The sequence below is a fragment of the Giraffa tippelskirchi genome, chromosome 13, assembly GCF_054371585.1.
Source record: "Giraffa tippelskirchi isolate mGirTip1 chromosome 13, T2T-mGirTip1v1.2.pri, whole genome shotgun sequence".
In the NCBI taxonomy this organism is placed as follows: Eukaryota; Metazoa; Chordata; class Mammalia; order Artiodactyla; family Giraffidae; genus Giraffa; species Giraffa tippelskirchi.
This window is the reverse complement of record NC_137287.1, coordinates 61304182-61327414: the sequence shown is the minus strand read 5'-3', so window position 1 is coordinate 61327414 and position 23233 is coordinate 61304182. Positions and strand designations below refer to the sequence as shown.

At 46.5% G+C, this 23233-nt stretch overlaps 1 protein-coding gene and 2 long non-coding RNA genes across 3 annotated transcripts in view; 1 reads left to right on the top strand and 2 right to left on the bottom strand.

Moving 5' to 3' along the window:
* Positions 1–3426, bottom strand: part of LOC145531517 (uncharacterized) — a 29662-nt gene extending 26236 nt beyond the window's left edge. Inside the window, exons 1-2 of the long non-coding RNA XR_014072500.1 lie at positions 3041–3426; positions 1928–2041 (exon numbers count right to left, since the gene is read on the bottom strand). This is a non-coding gene — a long non-coding RNA (uncharacterized LOC145531517). The remainder of the gene's footprint in view (positions 1–1927; positions 2042–3040) is intronic.
* The window catches only part of CCDC3 (coiled-coil domain containing 3), a 95962-nt gene extending 76614 nt beyond the window's left edge, over positions 1–19348 (top strand). The window contains exon 3 of the mRNA XM_081554127.1: positions 17514–19348. Coding sequence (XP_081410253.1) covers positions 17514–17789 — 276 coding nt within the window. The 3' untranslated portion in view covers positions 17790–19348. The remainder of the gene's footprint in view (positions 1–17513) is intronic.
* Positions 15945–23233, bottom strand: part of LOC145531518 (uncharacterized) — a 51756-nt gene continuing 44467 nt past the window's right edge. Inside the window, exons 2-6 of the long non-coding RNA XR_014072501.1 lie at positions 20068–20124; positions 18546–18733; positions 17476–17684; positions 17058–17146; positions 15945–16942 (exon numbers count right to left, since the gene is read on the bottom strand). This is a non-coding gene — a long non-coding RNA (uncharacterized LOC145531518). The remainder of the gene's footprint in view (positions 16943–17057; positions 17147–17475; positions 17685–18545; positions 18734–20067; positions 20125–23233) is intronic.

Below are 23233 nucleotides of genomic sequence, written 5' to 3'. Positions count from 1 at the left end.
GAGCTTTCCTGCTGCCAGGCCCTTGACACGGCTCTTCAGTCCTCACACCCACCCTGGCAGTTAGATATGGGGCGTATTTTGTAGAAGGGTGTGTGGGCTCCTTGAGGTTTGGCCACCTGCCCAGGACCACCTGTCTGCCCAAGGAGGTGAGGGGTTGTAACCTTTTTCTGAAGCATCTCCTGACACGGAGAAGCATGGAGGGAGAAAGAGTGGATCCTGGGCTGTCCAAGGGGCAGATTCTGAGGCTTCCAGGCAGGGAGGGCCAGCCCGAGTCTGCAAGGAACTCCAGAGGCTGTGAGAGTGGGGCCACTCGGGAGCCTGTGCCATGTGGGTGGTCGCAGTGCGGTCTTCATCTCCCAGCATGGTGCCTCTGCAGAAAGCGAAGACCACCTGGAGAAGTGGAGGCCGGTGTGTGAGGGCAGAAGCGGAACAGATGTCGGGGAAGGTAGGGTGGGGTGGAAACCTGTAGGGAGCCCAGGGGTGAGGCCTGGAGATGGATGACCATGGGGGCATCAATGCACTTGATGCCATGGAGCTGTGCACATAAACTTGGATACGTTAAGATACATTTTGTGTTCTGTGTATGTTGTTATTGTTCAATTGCTAAGTCATGTCTGACTCTTTGTGACCCTATGGACCATAGCCCACCAGGCTCTTCTGTCCATGGGATTCTCCAGGCAAGAATTCTGGAGTAGGTTGCCATGCCCTCCTCCAGGGGATCTTCCCAACCCTTCTGCATTGCAGGTGGATTCTTTATCACTGAGCCACCAGGGACACCCTCTATGTATGTTACCACAATTTAAAAAGTTATTTGAAATAAAGAATAAGGCTTGGCTTTTCCCCTGGTCAGTCAAGTCTATCAGTGGGCAGGGCTTCCTGCCTTCCAGCTCAATCAGAGCGTGAATGGGGGGCTGGCTGCCTCCTCTGGGCTGACCTCACAGCAGACATGCATGCCCAGCCCTGGGGACAGGATCCCAGCACAGAGGCAGCTCTGGCCACAGAGGATATATAAAGTTTATGAGTCAAAAGGTCACATTCTCAGGGACTAGGGTGGAATTTGATATTCATTAACTGTGAGATTTTAAAAGCCCTGCTGACGTCCTTCTTCACTAAAGTTGCTTCCTTAATTCATTTTAAATTGAATCTCCAGACTGACTGCTTGCTAGTGGGATTAGGAACAGGGAGGAGGAGGCAGGCACCTGGAATGCTGGTCTTCAGGTTTCTTCTTTGGTAACTGAAACCACTGTGTCACAAGCAAATGTCATCATGTATAGTTTGCCCAAGTTTTGGGGGGGAGGGGCAATAGGAGGGGGAGTAGTTGGAAGGTGGTGGTTCAGGGAAAAAGGCCTTATGTGTGAGGCTGAGGGTCAGGGAAGGCCAGAGAGGAAGGCCAGGCCCCAGGAAACCTTTTGAGCTATTGGTTTGCAGATGAAATCTCCTTATTTGAAGAGCTCTGTCACAGAGTTTAAGAGCAAAGGGCACCGCCTTTGAAGAGACGTGGGTCGGGGCTTTGGCAAGTTGCTTCTGCAGTCTGAGCTTCTTTTTCTGGTCTCTAAAATGGGACAAATAGTGCAACATACCTTGGGGGTCAAATGTCAGAATTTAATAAGAGAATGCATCCAAAACGGGTGGTAGTACGGTGCCTGGCACATGGATGCTGGATAAAGGGTGGTTATTGTTCTGTTTGCAACACCAGAATCTAGAGACCAGTAAGTCCCAAGAGTGGGGATCTTGGTACCCGGGTACATAACAGCCCCTGCCAAGCTGTGAGCTAGTTCTGACAGGTTCTGTCCTACGTCCCCAGCCGGTCACATTTTTGGCAACTGCTCCTTCGTGACTGGGGTTGGGAAGTGTCACCCATGCCCTGGCTGCTGGTCTGACCCTGATCAAGCTCGCCCGACCCTCTCTAGAGCATGGCTTCTCTTACCTAAAATGGCAACGCAGCATCTCTGTGAGTCCTGCAGGGCCAGGACTCGGTCACAGCACATCCCCGTGGGGCTAAGTATTGCCGACCTCCTGTGCACCCAAGAGCTGATCATCCCTTTGAAGAATGTATGACTTTAAAATCATGTATGGATTTCCCACTGTACAAGCGAAACATACATGAATACAGTATTTGTATAAAAATGTAAGCACTACAGGTAAAAAGCACTTTTACACTCTGAGTCCCAGGACCCTCCCTGGAGGTGACCTTCCAAACTTCTGACAGGGTTTCACAAGCATGTACGTGGACTCTGAAAGAAACAGTTTTGTGGGTTTTTTATATGTGTGTGGCATAAATGATATCATAATATATGAATGGGTCTGCAACTAGGGAGGGTGGTTCCTAGTTGACAATATATGTCGGAGATTTTTATCCTTTTAATTGTGCATTGTATTTCATCAGGTGGGCAGGCTGTAGTTTATTTAGCCTTTCCCTTACTGACAGGCATGAAAGTTGTTCCATTTTGTCAGTCTTATAAACAATTCTGTGACCATCCTTCCTTATCCTCATTAGGAACATCTGTGCATATTTTTCCAGATGGGTAATATGTTTCTATTGATCTACTCAAAATATGTTTAGAGCTGTATGGGTTCATGGTATGTTTTAAGATCCGTATAGAATCCTTCTGAATTTTAAGTTTGGCCAAAAAATTTTTGAAAAGGAAGTTCATAGCTTGTTATATACTTTTAATATAAAAGCCCCATGAGATTGGTGTACTACCCCATAGCTGAACAGGACAAAGTCGGTCCAATCAGATCTTAGTGTCTAAGTCAGAATCCTGAGGAAGGAGGTAATACAAACTATGGGAAAGGGAGGAGTATTTTTTTAAAAATATTTATTAGGCTACACTGGGTCTTAGTTGTGGCATGCAGGATCTTTAGTTGCAGCATGTGGGATCTAGTTCCCTGACCAGGGATCAAATCTGGGCCGCCCTGCATAGGGAGCATGGAGTCTTAGCTACTGGACCACCAGGGAAATCCTTAGGGAAGAGTATTTAATAAAATGTGGCAGAATAATTAATTTGCTCTTTGGAAAAATATGTATTTATGTACTCACATCATCAGTTCAGTTCAGTCGCTCAGTCCTGTCCGACTCTTTGCGACCCCATGAATCGCAGCATGCCAGGCCTCCCTGTCCATCACCAACTCCCGGAGTCTACCCAAACCCATGTCCATCGAGTCTGTGATGCCATCCAACCATCTCATCCTCTGTCATCCCCTTCTCCTCCTGCCCCCAATCCTTCCCAGCATTAGGGTCTTTTCCAATGAGTCAACTCTTCGCATGAGGTGGCCAAAGTATTGGAGTTTCAGCTTCAACATCAGTCATTTCAATGAACACCCAGGACTAATCTCCTTTAGGATGGACTGGTTGGATCTCCTTGCAGTCCAAGGGACTCTCAAGAGTCTTCTCCAACACCACAGTTCAAAAGCATCAATTCTTCAGCACTCAGCTTTCTTCACCGTTCATCTCTCACATCCATACATGACCACTGGGAAAACCATAGCCTGACTAGATGGACCTTTGTTGGCAAAGTGATGTCTCTGCTTTTAAATATGCTATCTAGGTTGGTCATAACCTTCCTTCCAAGGAGTAAGCGTCCTTTAATTTCATGTCTGCAATCACCATCAGCAGTGATTTTGGAGCCCCAAAAATAAAGTCTGACACTGTTTCCCCATCTATTTGCCATGAAGTGATGGGACCAGATGCCATGATCTTAGTTTTCTGAACGTTGAGCTTTAGGCCAACTTTTTCACTCTCCTCTTTCACTTTCATCAAGAGGCTCTTTAGTTCTTCTTCACTTTCTGCCATAAGGGTGGTGTCATCTGCATATCTGAGGTTATTGATATTTCTCCCGGCAATCTTGATTCCAGCTTGTGCTTCCTCCAGCCCAGCGTTTCTCATGATGTACTCTGCATATAAGTTAAATAAGCAGGGTGACAATATACAGCCTTGATGTACTCCTTTTCCTATTTGGAACCAGTCTGTTGTTCCATGTCCAGTTCTAACTGTTGCTTCCTGACCTGCATACAGGTTTCTCAGGAGACAGGTCATATCGTCTGGTATTCCTATCTCTTTCAGAATTTTCCACAGTTTATTGTGATCCACACAGTCAAAGGCTTTGGCATAGTCAATAAAGCAGAAATAGATGTTTTTCTGGAACTCTCTTGCTTTTTCGATGATCCAGCGGATGTTGGCAATTTGATATCTGACTCCTCTGCCTTTTCTAAAACCAGCTTGAACATCTGGAAGTTCACGGTTCACGTATTGCTGAAGCCTGTCTTGGAGAATTTTGAGCATTACTTTACTAGCATGTGAGATGAGTGCAATTGTGCAGTAGTTTGAACATTCTTTGTCATTGCCTTTCTTTGGGATTGGAATGAAAACTGACCTTTTCCAGTCCTGTGGCCACTGCTGAGTTTTCACATCATCATACCATATACCCAAATAGATTCTAGGTAAATTAAAAAAAAATTTAAGTATGAAAAAGTAAACCTTAAATCAATATACTTTTGGAAAACAACTTAGCAACACAGAGAAAATTCTTAAGACATGTGCTTTACTTCCAGTCTAATTACCTAATAATTTCACTTTCAAGTGTCAACCCTAAAGAAATAATCCTGATAAAAATGTGGCATGTTATTTTCTTGGACATTATTTAGAGTAGCACAATGTATAGAAACAGCCTGTGTGCCCAACCAAAGGAATGTGTCTAAATAAATTAAAGAGTAATCTTACAATGAAATAGGTTCAACCATCAGGATAATGGAACTCTCAGACTGTAAGGCTTTTATGAAATGAAAGCTTGAGAAAGCCAAATTCAAAATTGAAAATATAGGGTAATTTATAACTGAGTTAAAAAAAAAAAATCACACCAGTAAAAGAAGTCACTTTTAGTGGTGACTTTTTTTTCCTTTTTGCTTTTCAGTAGTTTCCAATTTTTAAAATACTTAGAATGTAACAGTTTTGTAATTCATTATTTCAGTCAACACTCTTTTGTGCACTTACTATATGCCAGGCACTGTATTAGGCACTAGGGGGTAATAGCAGTTAAAAATGAGAGAGTCCCTGTTTCATAGTTGGTGGAAGAAAGAGATTAACCATTATTTAGCCAACTGATCATGTTACTAGGGGTATGAGCAGGGTGCCAGTAGTCATTAGGAGAGGTTACTTACAGGGTGGCAAGGAAAGACATCTGAGGTGCCGCCACAGGAACCAGAAGGATGAGAAGTTACCTGCTATGCAGAGTCATGGAACAGCATTTCAGGAGGATGGAACAGCAAATTATAGAGGTGGATAGGAATAACTTTGGTTGTTTGTATAATGGGACAATAATTAAGGCATATTTAAAATTTTCTCCTCACAGCTAATATTTCTTTTTCATTTGTCACAGCATCTGGCCATAACCATGCAGAGTGGGTAGGATTCTGTAATCTAATGCCTTTCACATGTAAAATGTGCCCTGGCCATGTTATTGAAACTTTCAAGTTTGCAAGGACTTGTGCCACATACCAAGCCAGAAGGATGGCCCTTGAAAGCTGGCAGAGACACATCACTGTGCTTGAGTATCTCTTTGTCATCTGTGGTTTAAGGATTTTCCAGTAATATTTTTACCTATTAAAATATTAGCTGAGAACTGATGCTGGGACATGAATTTAGGGACTGAGCCTGTATGTAATTATAATGGTCAGCATCTAGTGGATGAACTGCTTCCCACATGCCTCCATGCAGTCTCGCCATTATCCGAATCTCCACTTTCTGAAGGGAGAAACAGCCGTGCAGCCTGAGCCAGATTTGAAGCTAACTCTCACTGAATCCCACCCCCAGCTCTGCTCCTTTAAGGACAGGCAGCTCCCAGGCTACTGTCTTGATTCAGTAGCAGGAAAGCCTGTATCTGGGTTTGATAAATTCTCCGGAGCAAACAGACCCTGGGCTGAGTCAGGCCCTGGATGTGGTGTGTGGACAAGTCATCAGTCTCTGGGAAGTAAACAGGGGCGCGCTCACAGCTTATAAATCTCTGTCGCATTCCCCAGTTGGGCTGGGCGGGGACCCTTTGGGTTTTTCAGCCAGTACTGATGATGCCAGGAAAACACACCAGGCATCGGGAGGAAAAGTAGAGCCTGGTCCTTAGGTGCCCTTTCCTTCCAGGAGAAGGGCTGGACACTGAATGCTCAAACCCTGTGGGTGTGAAAGGCCTGGGGGAGATGAGCCTCGATCCGAGATGGGTCAGGACAATAGTGCCTTTGGAAGGAGAGCAGGACAAAGCAGGCGGCTTGCTGGGCTAGTTTCTACTCTCAGCTTTCTCCTCCCTGGTGGACCCTGGTGGTCCATGGTCCAGCCATCCCGCTCTCAGCAGCCTCACCCAGATGTCCTGAGATCAGAGGGGGCTGCCTTTAGGTCATCTTGGACTGAGTTCAGAGGTCCACAGGGCAAGGTGGAAGCTTCAGCTTGGCCTGCTGTTTCCTTGGGCAACAGCAGTGACCCAAGGCCTGGAGCTTAAGGAGCCAGTCAGTGGCCGCGGCAGGAATGAACTTGGCCCCCATCCTCAGTAGCAGCACGTCTGTCTTCTAGGGGAGGCGCCTACACCAGCAGGCCCTGTCCTTCCTCTCCCACAGCCTGAGATGCCATGGAGGGAGCACGTACATCAGAAGGCCAGCGGCCAGATCTTTAAATAAAACCCTGAGATCCCAGTGACCAGGAACAACACCCATGCCCCCAAAGAGAATCCCTGCATTGGCAAGTCTACCGTGGGTCTGTTTTCCTCCCACAGTTTTCATGGGAAAGAACCCCAGCCCTGGCCAATGAGAGCCTGAAATGCCCAAGGAGGTTTTGACCAAACATTCAGAGGCACGGGACCTGGGAAGATGTCTTTGAGGCTGTGACTGAGATTGAGGGAGGACCATGACTCACCAGATCACTGACTCATCGGTGGCAGAACTGGGACTAGATGGAGGTGCCCCTCTTTCTACTGTGATGCCAACTGTCTGGAGTGAGTTTCTGGAACCTAAATGATTGCCCTCTTCTTCCTGCTTCCCTGGATCTTTTCTTCCTTGCACCATGGAAAGTGCTCGGAACCGAAGGAGAGCTGCTAGCTGCCTTCTCACCCTAGGATCTGTGATTTCAGCTTTACCTCCCTTGGTAGGTCCAGAAAAGCCTCAGGGGTTGGAATCAGTGTTCCATGACCTCGTGCTTCCCAATCATCCCTCCATCACAATGGAAAATGGTGTTTGCAGAACTCCCTGGAGAGATGCACATTCCCCCACAAGAAGCTGAGAACCTAGACTGAAATGTCACAGAACGAAACCAGTTCAGTTCCCATCAGTGAGGTCCACATGCATGTGATTGAGTGGGTAGTATTTCCTAGCTCACAGCTGAGTGGACTAGCAAGGGGGTCTGGCCTCCTCCAGGCCTAAAGAGATGGGAAACCCCCACCCTTGAAATCAGTTCTTGTTGCCTGTTGGAGGGTTCTGCCATAGTCAAAAGAGTGGGTGTAGTTATAGAGGTTGAGTTAATACAGGACAAGTGAGTATGGTTAATAGGTTAATGTGTATCACATCAAAGAGGGACACATAATATGCAGAATTTCTGAAATTTATGTGACCAAAAAAAACTTCATTTGTCCCCATGTGAGCATCTCAAGAGATGAGCATTATGTGGAATTCACTTTGGCAGCACTTTCTAACGGAGAAGGCAATGGCACCCCACTCCAGTACTCTTGCCTGGAAAATCCCATGGATGGAGGAGCCTGGTAGGCTACAGTCCATGGGGTTGCTAAGAGTTGGACACGACTGAGCGACTTCACTTTCACTTTTCCCTTTCATGCACTGGAGAAGGAAATGGCAACCCACTCCAGTATTCTTGCCTGGAGAACCCCAGGGACGGCGGAGCCTGGTGGGCTGCCGTCTATGGGGTCGCACAGAGTCGGATACGACTGAAGCGACTTAGCAGCAGCAGCAGCAGCACTTTCTAAGTATATTTATCGGGACATCTGACTTTACTTCTCTGTAACTGAACTGGTAAACTTCCCTCTCTGTGGTGGCAGGGAATGGACCCAAAGCAGTGCCATCTTTCCTAGTTTCAACTGTGGTCTATTCAGGAGTTGAGCACTGGCCTTTTAAGACTCTGTCTGCTTCTTCCACCATTTCTAGGGTCTTTCTGAAATGTGCGCCATCTCCTGAATTTACCTGGGTTCCTATAACCCAGCATCTCCTCTTGGAAATTCAGTCTTTCTCATCTCCATCATGTCCTGCAACTCTTGTGGGTATGGTATGGAATATCCAAGACAACCTGGTCAGCTGGGCCTGGGAGGGAATCAGAAAAGAAAATGCATGAACTTCAGGGATCCTTAAAGCCAGTTCCTGATCTTACCACAACAGGGAGTCAGACAGACTTGGGACAGGACTTCACAAGGGCCACGTGGAACCCAGTACCCACTTTCCAAAGGTCGTTACTGCTTCTCTGTTCATTGCCCACTTTGAAATCACTGAACTTGATTCTGTTTCAACCTGCATCCCTCCATTCATTAAGGGCTTTACTCCATGCCAGGCGCTAGATACAAAGATGAAAAGATGGAGCCCTTGCACCTGAGTGGCTTTGACTGTCCAGGAGAGAGTCAGACTCACAATGTGATAAACTTGACAATGGAATTGGGGAAAGATGACATGGCTCTTTCTGGAGAAGGAAGGATTCACAGAGGCAGTGACCCTGAACCGCTGGAGAATAAGAATTGTCTCAGCGTGTGTGGGGTAGTTAGTGGAGGTTTTCTAAGCAGGAGTGCAGAGGCTTAGATAACTTGAGGGATGATTGAGGGAGCGCAGTGTGGAGGGAGGAGATCAATCAGGAAAGTTCAGGATGAGTAAGAGTCATAAAGGTTCATATGCTGTGGCTACTGTATGTCAGGTGCTATGTCAAATGCTTTACATCTATTATCTGATTTTACTTTTAAAATATTTGGCTTCGCCAGGTCTTAGTTGCGGCATGTGCAATCTTTAGTTGTGGATGTGGGATCTAGTTCCCTGACCAGAGATCAAACCGGGCCCTCCCTGCACTGGGAGCACAGAGTCTTAGCCATTGGACCACCAGGGAACTTCCTATTAACCTGACTTTCATCTTCAAAGTCTGTCTGTAGTGGAGGCGTCACAGTCCCTGTTGTATGAAAGAGCAGGGGGAGGGGCTGGGGCAGCTGCACTGATGCCAGCGAGGCCCCGCAGTCAGATGGGGCAGCCAGGATGCTGTCCCAGTGGTGCCTGGTTCTGAAGCCCAGGATGCTGGATACCTGGGGCATGTCTGGGGAGGGGAGGGGAGCCCCGGAGCCAGTGCCGCCTGGTGGGAAGAGCACCCCGCTCCAGCTCTGCCCCCACCCCTGCTCGCGCATTCTCCATGCAGCCTGTCTGGGCGTGTGCTCTCCCTTCTCCTGGGCTCCTGGCACAGAGGGACAATGGCATTTGACTTGGGGTGGAGCAGAGGACAAGGCGCCAAGTCAAACAGAGTCATAGGAACCTCAGGTTGTTTCTCCAGAGAGTCCGTGGTAGAACTGCCCTGTTGTCACTCCTGCGGCTTGGGAGTTTTCTCGGTAGCGCTAGGTGTCATCCAAACTATTACTGTCGAGTCATTTAGGAAGCCGTTCTGCTTTGACTTGGCTCCGCTGCTCGCCTCCTTGCCCCACTCTAAGAAGTTTAAAAACAATGGTAGAACGGAGAGACAGGGCCCGAGAGAACTAGAGAGAACGCGGGCTGAAGCTTGGTGGGCTTGCCATCAATGCCCCCAGGAGTTCCCTGCTTCACACAGAAAAAGGAGGCGTCTTGGCCTCTGGCCTTGACTGGGTCAGAAGACACGAGGCAGTGTAAGCTTTGAGGAACTGACAAATTGTGTGACCAGTGACCCACTTCAGAGTGCCTCTCACCCTGGGAGTGGATGTTCCTGGGCAGTGCACGTGGTAGGTTCCAGAAAGCTTATCTTTCCAGTGTCCCTGGGGAATCACTTTAGAAAGAGTGTGTTAACCATTTTGGAAAGAGCTGTTTTGTAAACTTCCCTCTGGAGGTGTGAAACTGGCAGCAGTCTGTTGAGAGAATCCCTGAGAACTTGAGCTGGCTGCCCAAAGTAGTGCTCGCACTTTGGGTTTGAAAGTGGTGTGAAAAGGACGTGGGGTGGGCAGTGAGGGTCTTGGAGGACTCTGGGACCCAATGCTATTTTCATCCTTTGCACTCCTCCACACTCCTTGTCTGTTTTCCCTCCAAATGCATCCAGTTGTCAACTGTTACCTTTACATCTCGGTTTGCCTTGAAGTGTTCCAGAATTTTCTTTTATAAAAGGCCAGGTACAATTTTAGGCTTTTTGGATCACACAGTGTGTGTTGCAGCTCCTCATCTCTGCCACTGTAGCAAGAAAGGAACTACAGACTCTGTGTAAACAAAGGACTGTAGCAGTGTGTTCCAATAAAACTTTATTCACAAATATGAGTGGTGGGCCACATTGGGTCCATGAGCCATAGTCTGTTGACCTCTGTTCTTGGTTTTAATTTGCTCCTTTTTTTCCTCTGTTTTGAATCTCAAGAATGGAAGTGAAGTATTAAAAAGGCAAGTTGTTGATCAGTGTTGCTACTTTGGGACTTGCCTCATTTTTAACATTTCAGAAAGTTCACTTTGTCTTTATAGGTTAGGTTATTTAAATTGAAAACAGCTGTGAAGGCAAGACTCCTCTCAGTGAGCCTTTGTGTGTCTGCTGCCATGAAACAGTAATTTTTAATGTACTGTCTTTTTGTTTATTAGATACAGAGCTTAGTGGCAGAATAATTCAGGAAGAACTTTGCAACATACAGTGCCAGGCATGGTGTAATAAATGCTTCTTGCTGGAATGAACAAACATGTATCATCTAGAGGTGATTCTGTTGCATATGGATTCTATAGATATGCATGTATACAGTAACATGGATATAGTTCCTCAATAGGAAGGTCTCAGAGTCCTCCTACGTCTTTCTGCTCCAACTCGAACCCTACCTGTGTCAAAGGGAGGCTGTTGGGTCAAGAATGACACACTAACTAAGGAGCTCTAGTCACTCTATTCATCCTGTCTTAATAACTACCCCCCAACCCCACACACACTTCCAGCTGTTTCTGTGCTACATCTTGGTTTCTCCAGGCCGTTGTCAAGGTGGTCTTTAGAGTAGGGAATGACAGGGAAGCCTAGTGTGCTCCTGTCCATGGGGTCGCAGAGAGTTGGACACAACTGAGCAACTAAACAACAACAAGAATGGGGAACAGCTGGCCCCTGGGTCTGAGGGATGCCTGTGAAGAGTGTTGCTGTCTCAGGGGTACACTAACATTCTGCCAAGAGCTTGTGTTTTTAATTAATTTGTATTGAAGTACAGTCACTTTACAATGTTGTATTAGTTCCTACTGTACAGCAAAGTGGATCAGGTGTGTGTATATATACATCCACTCTCTTTGGAGTTCCTTCCCATGTAGGTCAGAGCAGAGTTCCTGTGGTATACAGTTGGTTCTCACTGGTTATCTGTTTTATATACAGTATTAATAGTATATATATGTTGATCCCAATCTCCCAAAGCACCTCTCCTTTTCCTGCTTGGTGTGTATACATTGGTTCTCTATCTCTATTTCTGTTTTGCAAAGAAGAGAATCTATTCCATCTTTATAGATTTCACATATATGTGTTAATATGACATTTCTCATGTGTGTGAAGGAAAGAGAGGAGGGAGGCAAGGAAGTCACAGTAAGACCTGGGTGTAACTTGGGAACTTTGTGCACCATTCTTTTTCACATTGATTTTTTATTGGAGGATAACTGCTTTACAAATGTGGATCACCATAGTTATACAATGTCTCCCCACCCGTCTAGGTCGTCACCGGTCACCAGGCACTTATAATATGTCTAAAAGTCAGTTTGTTCTGTGTGTTTGTATTCCTGCCCTACAAATAGGTTCATCTGTACCTTTTTCTAAATTCCACATATATGCATTAATATATTTTTCTTTCTGACTTCACTCTGTATGACAGACTCTAAGTTCATCCACAAATAATTTCCTTTTTTATGGCTGAGTAATATTCCATTATATATATTTGTAACATATCTTTATCCATTAAAAAATGGCCCTTCCCCCCCTCACTCTGGGGGACCACAGATGAATCAGGTAGTTCCTGAGAGCCCAGGCAGAATAGTTACATAGAAGAGAGAGATGCAAGTGTCTGTTTTTTACGTTCTTTAAAATCCCACTAAATAACCCAAGTTGGAGTCTCAGGCAGTATGGGCTGTGTTTCAAGGCTGAAGAACTCCACTGTGTTCACAAGGCTGGCAGAGACTTGTAGGAACAGTTGGACAGGCAAAGCTACATCACAAAGATACCAATCACAAAACAGGCACAAATAAGAAGTCTTCAGGATAAAGGGGGTGGGCGTGCAGAAGTGAGGACCAAGGGAGGAGAGGTAAAGAGCAGAGGGACATTGCTGCTCCAACCAACCTGCATGCTTCCAGAAAGGGTCAGTGAAGGAGGGAGCAAGCACCCTGTCCACTGCCCACTGAGGTGATCAAGCCCAGGAATCAGCCACTTGTATGTTGTCTGTGGGTCCCCAACCCGCAGGTGGGAGTCTCACCCATGCATACACCCATGTATAGAAATCTGCCGGCCCAGCCTGTTCCCAGTGGGATTTTTCTCGATGGTAGGAAATAAAGGTGAGAATGTTGGAAGGACTGGATTTCCAGCTACTACACAAGATGAGGTCTGAACCTCTGTCTGTCATAAACCTCTGGTCAGGGAGAGCTCACTGGACCAGGGTCTGCATGGCATGTGGAGAGCCTCTCCTGCCAGAGCAGGCTGGTCTCACAGACTGACAGGGGTGATCCTGGACCTGCCCCGTCTGCTCTCTCAGGAGGAGAGGAGAGAGAGAGAAGTAGAGAGAGTTCGGGGGAGGGAGAGGGATAACGAGGAGTGGGAAGCATTGCCTGAATAAGGGTCCTGAGGCCCCAGGAAGGCAGACGTACCAACTGTGGTGACGCTAAAACGAGAGGTTCAGGTGGCCTCTTTGCTTCCCCGTGGGTGACGTGTTCAGTGGTCCCAGGGGTACCCAGAAACTCTCCCCAGAAGGGGACACACAGCACCACAATGTGTGTTACCAACCAGGGTTCTTGGCTTCCTTAATCAACAGAAATTGATCAGAGGCCTGACGAGAAGGTGGGAGAACAGACAGGTTCCCTTGCTTGCCTGCTCCTGATGGTGCATTTGTATTTTCCTGAGGATTAGTGATGTCCAGCACCTTCCACATACCAGTTGGCCACCTGTATGTCTTCTTTGGAGAAATACCTGTTGAGGTCCTTTGCCCGAGAGGGTCTGGTGAAACTCATGGACCATTGCAGTGTCCATAGCCAGGACTGGTGTCTTTTTTAATGCTTTAAGATTAACAATAATGTATTAACATTTTCACTTATAAACATACAAATTGCATATGCAGGGAAACATTGGTTCTGTGGACACAACAGAATACTAGATAGAGATAGGCAAGCAATCAGAAGGAGGGATGCATGGGTGGGCAAGACTCCTGGGTTCCCTGGTAGATCCCATAGTTCTAAAGTCACTTTTGTTCACTGATAGATGCCAATTTTTTGTTGGGGCAGGGGAGAGGGATGTCTTATGTGGTCTCATGTGCTAGTATCATTCTTGAGCCTTCTTATAACAGTGTTGTTTTCTGTGTGTGTTTATATATAATGCATATTACAATACTATATTATTTTATTAGATATTTATCACATAATAATTATAATTATATGATATGTTATTTTTGCACATGTGGGAGTGTTTCTATCAGATGAAGCCTGAGAATGACTAGGTCAAAGGCTATATGCAGTTTTCATTTTGATACAGGCAGATTGTTGTTTACAGACATTTAGTCTCCACCTGCAGTATATGAGAATGCCTATTTCCCCAAATATGGACTCTGATTTTACCGTTAAAATCAAAATTTCATTTTGTTGAAAGAAATCAATCCACTGTGTATCTACTTTGCATTTACCTTATTAAGAGTAGGGTTAAGCTTTTCTTAAGTTAAAGAGATAATCATATATTACCTTTCCTGTAGACCATCCATATTCTCTGTGCATTTTTCTGTTTTAGGTTTTGGTTTTTTGGGTCACTCAGTTCAGTTCAGTTGCTCAGTTGTGTCCGACTCTTTGTGACCCCATGAATCGCAGCACGCCAGGCCTCCCTGTCCATCACCAACTCCTGGAGTCTACACAAACCCATGTCCAACGAGTCAGTGATGCCATCCAGCCATCGCACCCTCTGTCGTCCCCTTCTCCTCCTGCCCCCAATCATTCCCAGCATCAGGGTCTTTTCCAATGAGTCAGCTCTTCACATGAGGTGACCAAAGTATTGGAGTTTCAGCTTCAACATCAGTCCTTCCAATGAACACCCAGGACTAATCTCCTTTAGGATGGACTGGTTGGATCTCCTTGCAGTCCAAGGGACTCTCAACAATCTTCTCCAACACCACAATTCAAAAGCATCAATTCTTCGGTGCTCAGCTTTCTTCACAGTCCAACTCTCATATCTATACATGACTACTGGAAAAACCATAGCCTTGACTAGACAGACCTTTATTGGCAAAGTGATGTCTCTGCTTTTAAATATGCTATCTAGGTTGGTCATAACCTTCCTTCCAAGGAGTAAGGGTCTTTTCATTTCATGGCTGCAGTCACCATCAGCAGTGATTTTGGAGCCCAAAAAAATAAAGTCTGACACTGTTTTCACTGTTTCCCCATCTATTTCCCATGAAGTGATGGGACCAGATGCCATGATCTTAGTTTTCTGAATGTTGAGCTTTAAGCCAACTTTTTCACTCTCCTTTTTCACTGTCATCAAGAGGGTCTTTAGTTCTTCTTTGCTTTCTGCCATAAGGGTGGTGTCATCTGCATATCTGAGGTTATTGATATTTCTCCCGGCAATCTTGATTCCAGCTTGTGTTTCTTCCAGCCCAGCATTTCTCATGATGTACTCTGCATATAAGTTAAATAAGCAGTGTGACAATATACAGCCTTGACATACTCCTTTTCGTATTTGGAACCTGTCTGTTGTTCCATGTCCAGTTCTAACTGTTGCTTCCTGACCTGCATACAGGTTTCTCAAGAGACAGGTCAGATGGTCTGGTATTCCCATCTCTTTCAGAATTTTCCACAGTTTATTGTGATCCACACAGTCAAAGGCTTTGGCATAGTCAATAAAGCAGAAATAGATGTTTTTCTGGAACTCTCTTGCTTTTTCGATGATCCAGGGGATGTTGGCAATTTGATCTCTGGTTCCTCTGCCTTTTCTAAAACTGGCTTGAACATCTGGAAGTTCATGATTCACGTATTGCTGAAGCCTGTCTTGGAGAATTTTGAGCATTACTTTACGATCGTGTGAGATGAGTGCAATTGTGCGGTATTTTGAGCATTCTTTAGCATTGCCTTTCTTTGGGATTGGAATGAAAACTGACCTTTCCCAGTCCTGTGGCCACTGCTGAGTTTTCCAAATTTGCTGGCATATTGAGTGCTGCACTTTCACAGCATCATCTTTCAGGATGTGAAATAGCTCAGCTGGAATTCCATCACCTCCACTAGCTTTGTTCGTAGTGATGCTTTCTAAGGCCCACTTGACTTCACGTTCCAGGATGTCTGGCTCTAGGTGAGTGATCACACCATCATGATTATCTGGGTCGTGAAGATCTTTTTTGTACAGTTCTTCTGTGTATTCTTGCCACCTCTTCTTAATATCTTCTGCTTCTGTTAGGTCCATATCATTTCTGTCCTTTATCGAGCCCATCTTTGTTCCCTTGGTATCTCTAATTTTCTGGAAGAGATCTCTAGTCTTTCCAATTCTGTTGTTTTCCTCTATTTCTTTGCATTGATCTCTGAGGAAGGCTTTCTTTTCTCTCCTTGCTATTCTTTGGAACTCTGCATTCAGATGGGAATATCTTTCCTTTTCTCCTTTGCTTTTCACTTCTCTTCTTTTCCCAGCTATTTGTAAGGGCTCCTCAGACAGCCATTTTGCTTTTTTGCATTTCTTTTCCATGGGGTGGTCTTGATCCCTGTCTCCTGTACAATGTCACGAACCTCCATCCATAGTTCATCAGGCACTCTGTCTATCAGATTTAGTCCCTTAAATCTATTTCTCACTTCCACTGTATAATCATAAGGGATTTGATTTAGGTCATACCTGAATGGTCTAGTGGATTTCCCTACTTTGTTCAATTTAAGTCTGAATTTGTCAAAAAGGAGTTCATGATCTGAGCCACAGTCAGCTCCCAGTCTTGTTTTTGCTGACTGTATAGAGCTTTTCCATCTTTGGCTGCAAAGAATATAATCAATCAATCTGATTTCAGTGTTGACCATCTGGTGATGTCCATGTGTAGAGTCTTCTCTTGTGTTGTTGGAAGAGGGTGTTTGCTACGACCAGTGCGTTCTCTTGGCAAAACTCTATTAGCCTTTGCCCTGCTTCATTCTGTACTCCAAGGCCAAATTTGCCTGTTACACCAGGTGTTTCCTGGCTTCCTACTTTTGCATTCCAGTCCCCTATAATGAAAAAGACATCTTCTTTGGGTGTTAGTTCTAATAGGTCTTGTAGGTCTTCATAGAACCGTTCAAGTTCAGCTTCTTCAGCGTTACTGGTTGAGGCATAGACTTGGATTACCATGATATGGGATGGTTTGCCTTGGAAACGAACAGAGATCATTCTGTTGTTTTGAGATTGCATCCAAGTACTGCATTTCGGACTCTTTTGTTGACCATGATGGCTACTCCATTTCTTCTAAGGGATTCCTGCCCACAGTAGTAGATATAATGGTCATCCGAGTTAAATTCATCCATTCCAGTCCATCTTAGTTCGCTGATTCCTAGAATGTCGACGTTCACTCTTGCCATCTCCTGTTTGATGGCACTAGAGCTGTCCTTTTTGCTAGAGTGACAATTTTTTTTTTTCCTGTAAGAAACCAAAGGGGCTTAGGTAAGAAAGAATGTGATTTTTCAAAAGAGGTGCTCACTTGCAGTCCATCCCACAGCGACTAGAAAGATTTCCAGAATGAGGGTATTTTCACCTTGGTGCCAGCAAAGCTGTTTGGTGGAAATACGCTGAAGGCTCTCTGTGGACCAAGTTTCCATAGGTGATCCTCAAGCTTTGGCTTTCCTGAAAAATGTTCTAGACAGATTCAAACTGCACAGGCAAAAGTGCTGCTGAGGAGAGCACGAGATGAAGACTGCTCCAGCGGGGGAGGGACAGGATGCAAATGGACAAGCACGTAAGACAAACCACGGAGCGTCTTTTTACAGCAAAATTATCTAGGTACCCAACACAGAAAGCAAAAGAGGGGCTCTGCAGTGGGGTCCAGAGGGTGGAAGCAAAAAGGGGGTATGAGGGCTGGCCTTGTTCCGGGATCAGGCCATTAGTGACAGGAGGCCTGTGCCTCGGGGCTGGCAACCCCAGGAAGCTTACCTGGGGAGGTTTCTGAAACTTACTTGCCTCTTCCCCCCGCCCCCTCGCGTTTCCTCCCCAGCTCATGTGTTCCTCGGTGCAGAAGGCCCTGTTTGAGGAGGAGGACCACGTCAAGAAGCTGCAGCAGAAGGTCGCCACCCTGGAGAAGCGGAACAAGCAGCTGCGGGAGCGGGTGAAGAAGGTCAAGCGGTCCCTGCGGCAGGCGCGGAAGAACGGCCGCCACCTGGAGATGCTGAACCGCAAGCTGAGTGAGAAGCTGGCGGCAGCAGCGGGCGCGCTCCCGCACATCAACGCACTGGGCCGCGAGCCCGCAGGTGCCCCCTACCTGCGGGGTTAGCAGGCATGGAGTGCCGGCCTCCCCTGGTCCCAGGCGGGGCCCCTTCCAGGGAGTGGAAAGGGGAGGCGGGACTTGTACACGCACATAGCTCAAGAACCCACGTAGATGACGTTTTTACTCTGCATTTGGTAGCGGCTACTGGGTTTACAGGGCAAGTCTCCTGTCTCCTTGGCTGCCCAATTCCTGCCCTCCCGTGTGCCTAGGGCCTGACCCTGGCATCGAGGAGCAGCTGGGAAAGTGCACTTATTAGGGAAAGAACATTTCAGAATCTCTCTAGAGGCACAAGGACTCAAGGGGTTCGGCCTCCATTTTCAAGGAAAGGCAGTGTGGTCTCAGTTCTGAGTGGCAGGACCACCCTGAGCTTGGAGGAGTGTTGAGAAGCAAGTGGTGGCACCTTCTGGTGTCATTAAGACTTAGTGAGCCCATCACAGGTCAGGGAATGGAGCTGGGAGTTGGGTGGCAGGTAATTGAGTAGGATGAATAATACCTGCTGTCTAACAGCAGCTGCCCAGCGTCCCAGGGGACTCCCGTGGGCCACTTTAACCTAAAGAGGAACTGCCTTTATGGGCCTGTCGTGTTTCATCACAGCACATTTCTAAGTTGGAAGAGCCTGAACTTCCACGGCTAAGTTCGAACTTACTGTGTGCTTGGTGCTTGGTTCCAACTTCTCCGAATTCGAGGTGAGCTGACCCAACATGCTGTGAACTTCTGTTGTGCAAAGACATTTCTTTACCTACTGGGGCGTGGGGACCTTACCTTGTTACCGTCTGTGCTCTGCTCGTGAAAGGGCTTGTTGCAGGCCTCCCGATCTTGGCTTCTTTACACAAATGCTTTCGCCCCACCTGACTGTCCAGACAGACCCCAGCAGTAGTGCTTGTGTGTTGGCCTACTTCTCACCGCAGTAGATTCTGTATATGATCACTTCACCTTCTTTGGGAAGAAACCTTTAGAGAGAGAGGGATTGCGAATATCTTTTACTTACTATTTGCAGTGCTAACACTTTTGAGCCCTTGACTTACCCACGTGTGATCAGACCCCAGGTGTGTGATTAAGTAGTCACCCACCCCTTGGTTATCCTCTGCTAATGGTCCTCTAGACCAGCCACTTTCCCTTCTCTGCCCCGTAACCACCCCAGATACAGGAGGGCCTGATAATGCCATCCTCTCCCCTGGAAATGCTCAGATTTCCATCCACTGCCTTTAGAAAAATCATGTCCTTCTTGCTCTTGGAGACTGTCTGGGGCATGAGCCTTGTGTCCTTTGGTGGCAGGCGATGGCCTCAGGGGAGAAGTTGATGCCCTGGTCTGCAGAGCAGGGGGACTTCTCAAGGGCTCTTCACTGCCATGCTTCTGCCAGCACTTTATTAGTCATAGTCTTCACAGTCTGGTACAATAGGAGATACGTCTTCTGGTTTCTTCTTCCCAGGGACGTTCCATTCCGCAGTTTCACTGCCACCCAAGGGTGATTTACAGCCAGCGTCTGGAGAACTGTGGAAGCTGGGTCTCTTCAGATGTGTTATGTTCTGCCTTTTCAATAAAGATGAGCAGTAGTTCAGCCACAGCAGCAAAGTGATGTGTGTTTCTTCTGGAGCCGGGAGACTGCGGGATTTCCAGCTTGAGCTTGGAAAGGCCATTTCCATCCTCTGGGGTAAGCACCTGTGGGTCATACCTGGGATAAAGGGGAGACTGAGCCCAGTTCACCTTTGCTGTCTCCTCTGGGGTGAGGCTGACCTATCTATCTCCTGGGTTCCCATCTTCCCATACACCTGCAGACGAGCCGTGTGATCCTAACCTCACCTCATGAGGGACCCACAGCTTCATTAATCAATGCCTTCAAAAGTGCACTTGGATCTATGCTGATGGGAACTCCCCAAGTCCCCATTATCTGCTGTGCTGTCCTCTTACGGCAGCCCACGCCACTGGCTCACTGCACAAGTAGGAATTGTTCATGCAGGAAAAACCCAAGAACTGCTCAGAACTTCATACACTTTAGCCAACCTATCACAGCACAGTCTCTGAGCCATGAGGTTTTGTTCCACTTGGTGTGATTTTGCCAAAGTCATATAATAAGCAGGAGGCCAATAGATTGTAGCATCTTTTAAACCCGTGTCCCCAGGAGTCACAGACTCATGGCATATGGCCCATACCTCGTGTCGGGGTGAGGCTTCTGTGTCTGAAGGCAGCCCTCACTGGACTACGGGTCTGGGCCACTGTCACACACCACCCCCACACACCTCCCCGTCCTCATTTATTTAAACACACATCAAACATTTGTGCTACCTGCCCAGCAGACGTTAACAGGGATTCCTGCTTCTGTGGTGCAACTCTCCATCTTCCCTATGGGAGAGAGAAGGTGAACTCGGATCACATGACTACAGATTAGCTGTTAGCTCAGCAATGTCCACATTCTATGATGGTTTAGGCTCTTGCACACACATCTCATTTAATGTTCCTAATAATTTCATCAATCGTGATTCTCATCACCATTCTCCAGGAGGAATCTGGGGCTTCACGAGATTACATTGCCCAGTGTACACACTAGGACAGGTGGCCTGTCAAGGCTCCAAGTCCATCTTCGTTTGTTTGCATGTGCTCACCTGCAGGATGGGGATGGCTTCACTCCTGCCATAAAGGCTGTCAAGAGGGTTGAAATTACTCCTAAAGATGCTGGGCATGATGCCTGAGAGCTCACACGCACTCAGTAGGTATAATACAAACCTTCATCGTGAGTGTTAAGTACTCACAAGACAGGCTCAATGCATGTCATAAGGAAGAGGATTGGTGGGATTCCACGTAATCTTCTAATCACTGTACAATATTCCATTCTCGTTTCTGAACCAGCTACTTTTCTTTCACAATCAGTAGCTCCTTGTTCCTCTAAATTTACCGTGAAAATATAGTCCATCAGAAGTGTGTTTCCCCCCTTTCCTAGGGTCGCACAACCTGAACTCAAGACTTCAGGTTTTGAGGACTTAAGCTGGGTAAGTGCCTCTCAGGTAGCTCTGAAAGACTGTTCCAAAGAGGTAAGGGAGAAGCCAGAATACATGCGTTTTTGCAAAAACAAAACCAGATAGATCATCAAAAGATTACTGTTAGTTAAGGAAAAACCAGACATCTCACGTTACTGAACTGAGCGCTTATCTATGTATGGGAAGATAAAAGAGTCTGGGCTCCCTGAAATCACTCCTTTGATAAGCATCTTACCTGTCCAGGGCCAGCACCCTGTTTCTCCTGAATCCCCTCAGGGTGCACAGTCGGCTACTACAGTGACTGCTGGCTCCTTGGCCACACCACCCTTTGTTTACTGATATGGCAGGGGACATTTTTCATCCAAACTAGTGCATCACTATCTAGTTTGCCCCCCTTCTCTCCTCCCTCCCAACTCAAAGGAAGAAACATCACATCCCTCTTGAGAGGAGTCTATATTGCTCCTCTCAAAACCTGGCTCCACCAATGTTCCCTCATCATGTGTGTGTTGCCTTTTTTATCAAGTAATTTTATACAACAAATTGAAAGTCATGTCAAACATAAATGCAATGCAGACAAATAAGCTGTTCATGTGTAAACAGAATGAATGCATACAAAATATGTGCAATATCATGAGCCTTAGTGAAGGCGCAGAAGCTAGAAGACTTGAGGCCACGTAATGCCTTTGAACTAGGTTTTCAGGTAAAATATAGGATTCTGTATTTAATAAGTGAACAAAAAGTATTTTTAGAACCAGTATGACCCAAATATTGCACAGGTTGCTGCTGCTGCTGCTAAGTCGCTTCAGTCGTGTCCGACTCTGTGCAACCCCATAGACGACAGCCCACCAGGCTCCCCCGTCCCTGGGATTCTCCAGGCAAGAACACTGGAGTGGGTTGCCATTTCCTTCTCCAATGCATGAAAGTGAAAAGTGAAAGGGAAGTCACTCAGTCGTGTCTGACCCCTAGCGACCCCATGGACTGCAGCCTACCAGGCTCCTCCATCCATGGGATTTTCCAGGCAAGAGTACTGGAGTGGGTTGCCATTGCCTTCTCCGATTGCACAGGACCTACCGTGCAAAATTCATTCATTGTTCATTTGTTATTGAAGTTTAGCTCAGCATCCTGTATTTTTCTTTGCTAAACTTGGCAACTCTACTCTGAGCTTTGGTGTATTTTCACTGATAAGATAATAATACCTAGAGAGCTCATCTGGCTGTTAAGATACTCAGATGGGGTACAATGATAGCATGTCATGAATCTTCTTTGACTTAAATATATTCAGCTCTATGCCTATCTGCTGGTGTCTCCAAAAACGAGATAGAGAGTGAGAAAGAAACAGAGACTAGGACATGGAGAGGGAGATGTGAAATTGCAGGGACCATCCCCCCAGCCCTCCACTGCCTGAGCACGTGCCTGGGGTGAGGAGGAGACGGGAGGCTGCTTGTGCTCTGTCCTCTGTCTCCCTGACGCTGCTTCTCATAAGGTGAACACCTGGTGGCTCGAGAGTGTGATTCTAGTGTTAGAAGATACTTACTTTTAAAATTTACTTCCTAATTGGAGTATACTTGCTTTATGAGGTTCTACTGTACAACTGCGTGAATCAGCTGTATATATACATACATCCCCTCCCTCTTGGACCTCCCTCCCACCCCTCTAGGTCATCATAGAGCGCCGAGCTGAGCTCCCTGTACTCTACAGGAGCTTCCCACTAGCTTCTGTTTTACACATGGTAGTGTGTATATGTCAATTGCAATCTCCCATTTCATCCCACCCTCTCCTTTCTCTCCATGTCCAAAAGTCCATTCTCGATGTCGGTGTCTCTATTCCTACCCTGCAAATAGGTTCATCAGTACCATTTTCTTGATTCTATATACAGGTGTTAATATACATTTTTCTCTTTCTGACTTACTTCACTCTGTATGACAGACTCTAGCTGCATTCACATGGCTAAAAATGACCCAATTTCATTCCTTCTTATGGCTATTCAGAAACAGTTTAGAAAGGATTGAGGCTGTCTTTAAAGACGGTGACGCTAAAGGCTCCTGCACTCTCTGCCTCCAGTGAACACACCAAATGGACAGCTACACACAGAGCAACTCGCTCTGAAGAAACACACTCACTGGTTAAGCACCTCTTACAAAAGGAGGGACCAAGATAATGCCTATGTCGAAGTGAGTAGGAAAGGCTGAGACACACTCTTGCTAAAACCCCAGTGGTGGTACAGAGCCCTACAATTGGAAGGGAATAGCCAAATGCTGGCTTCTCCTTGAGGGATGAAGGGGCTGGACCCCCTATCTACAACTCCAGGTTTTAAGATTCCCACCCAAAGGGTGGGCCTCCAGACAGGTACCTAGCTCTAAAAGTCAATGGGGTTTGAATCCATCAGTTCCACAGACAACGGGAAGCAAAGTAGCAGTTGTTAAAGGCACAAGCACTCGCCTCAGCAATTCTCTCAGGGTCAGCGCAGATCAAGCCCA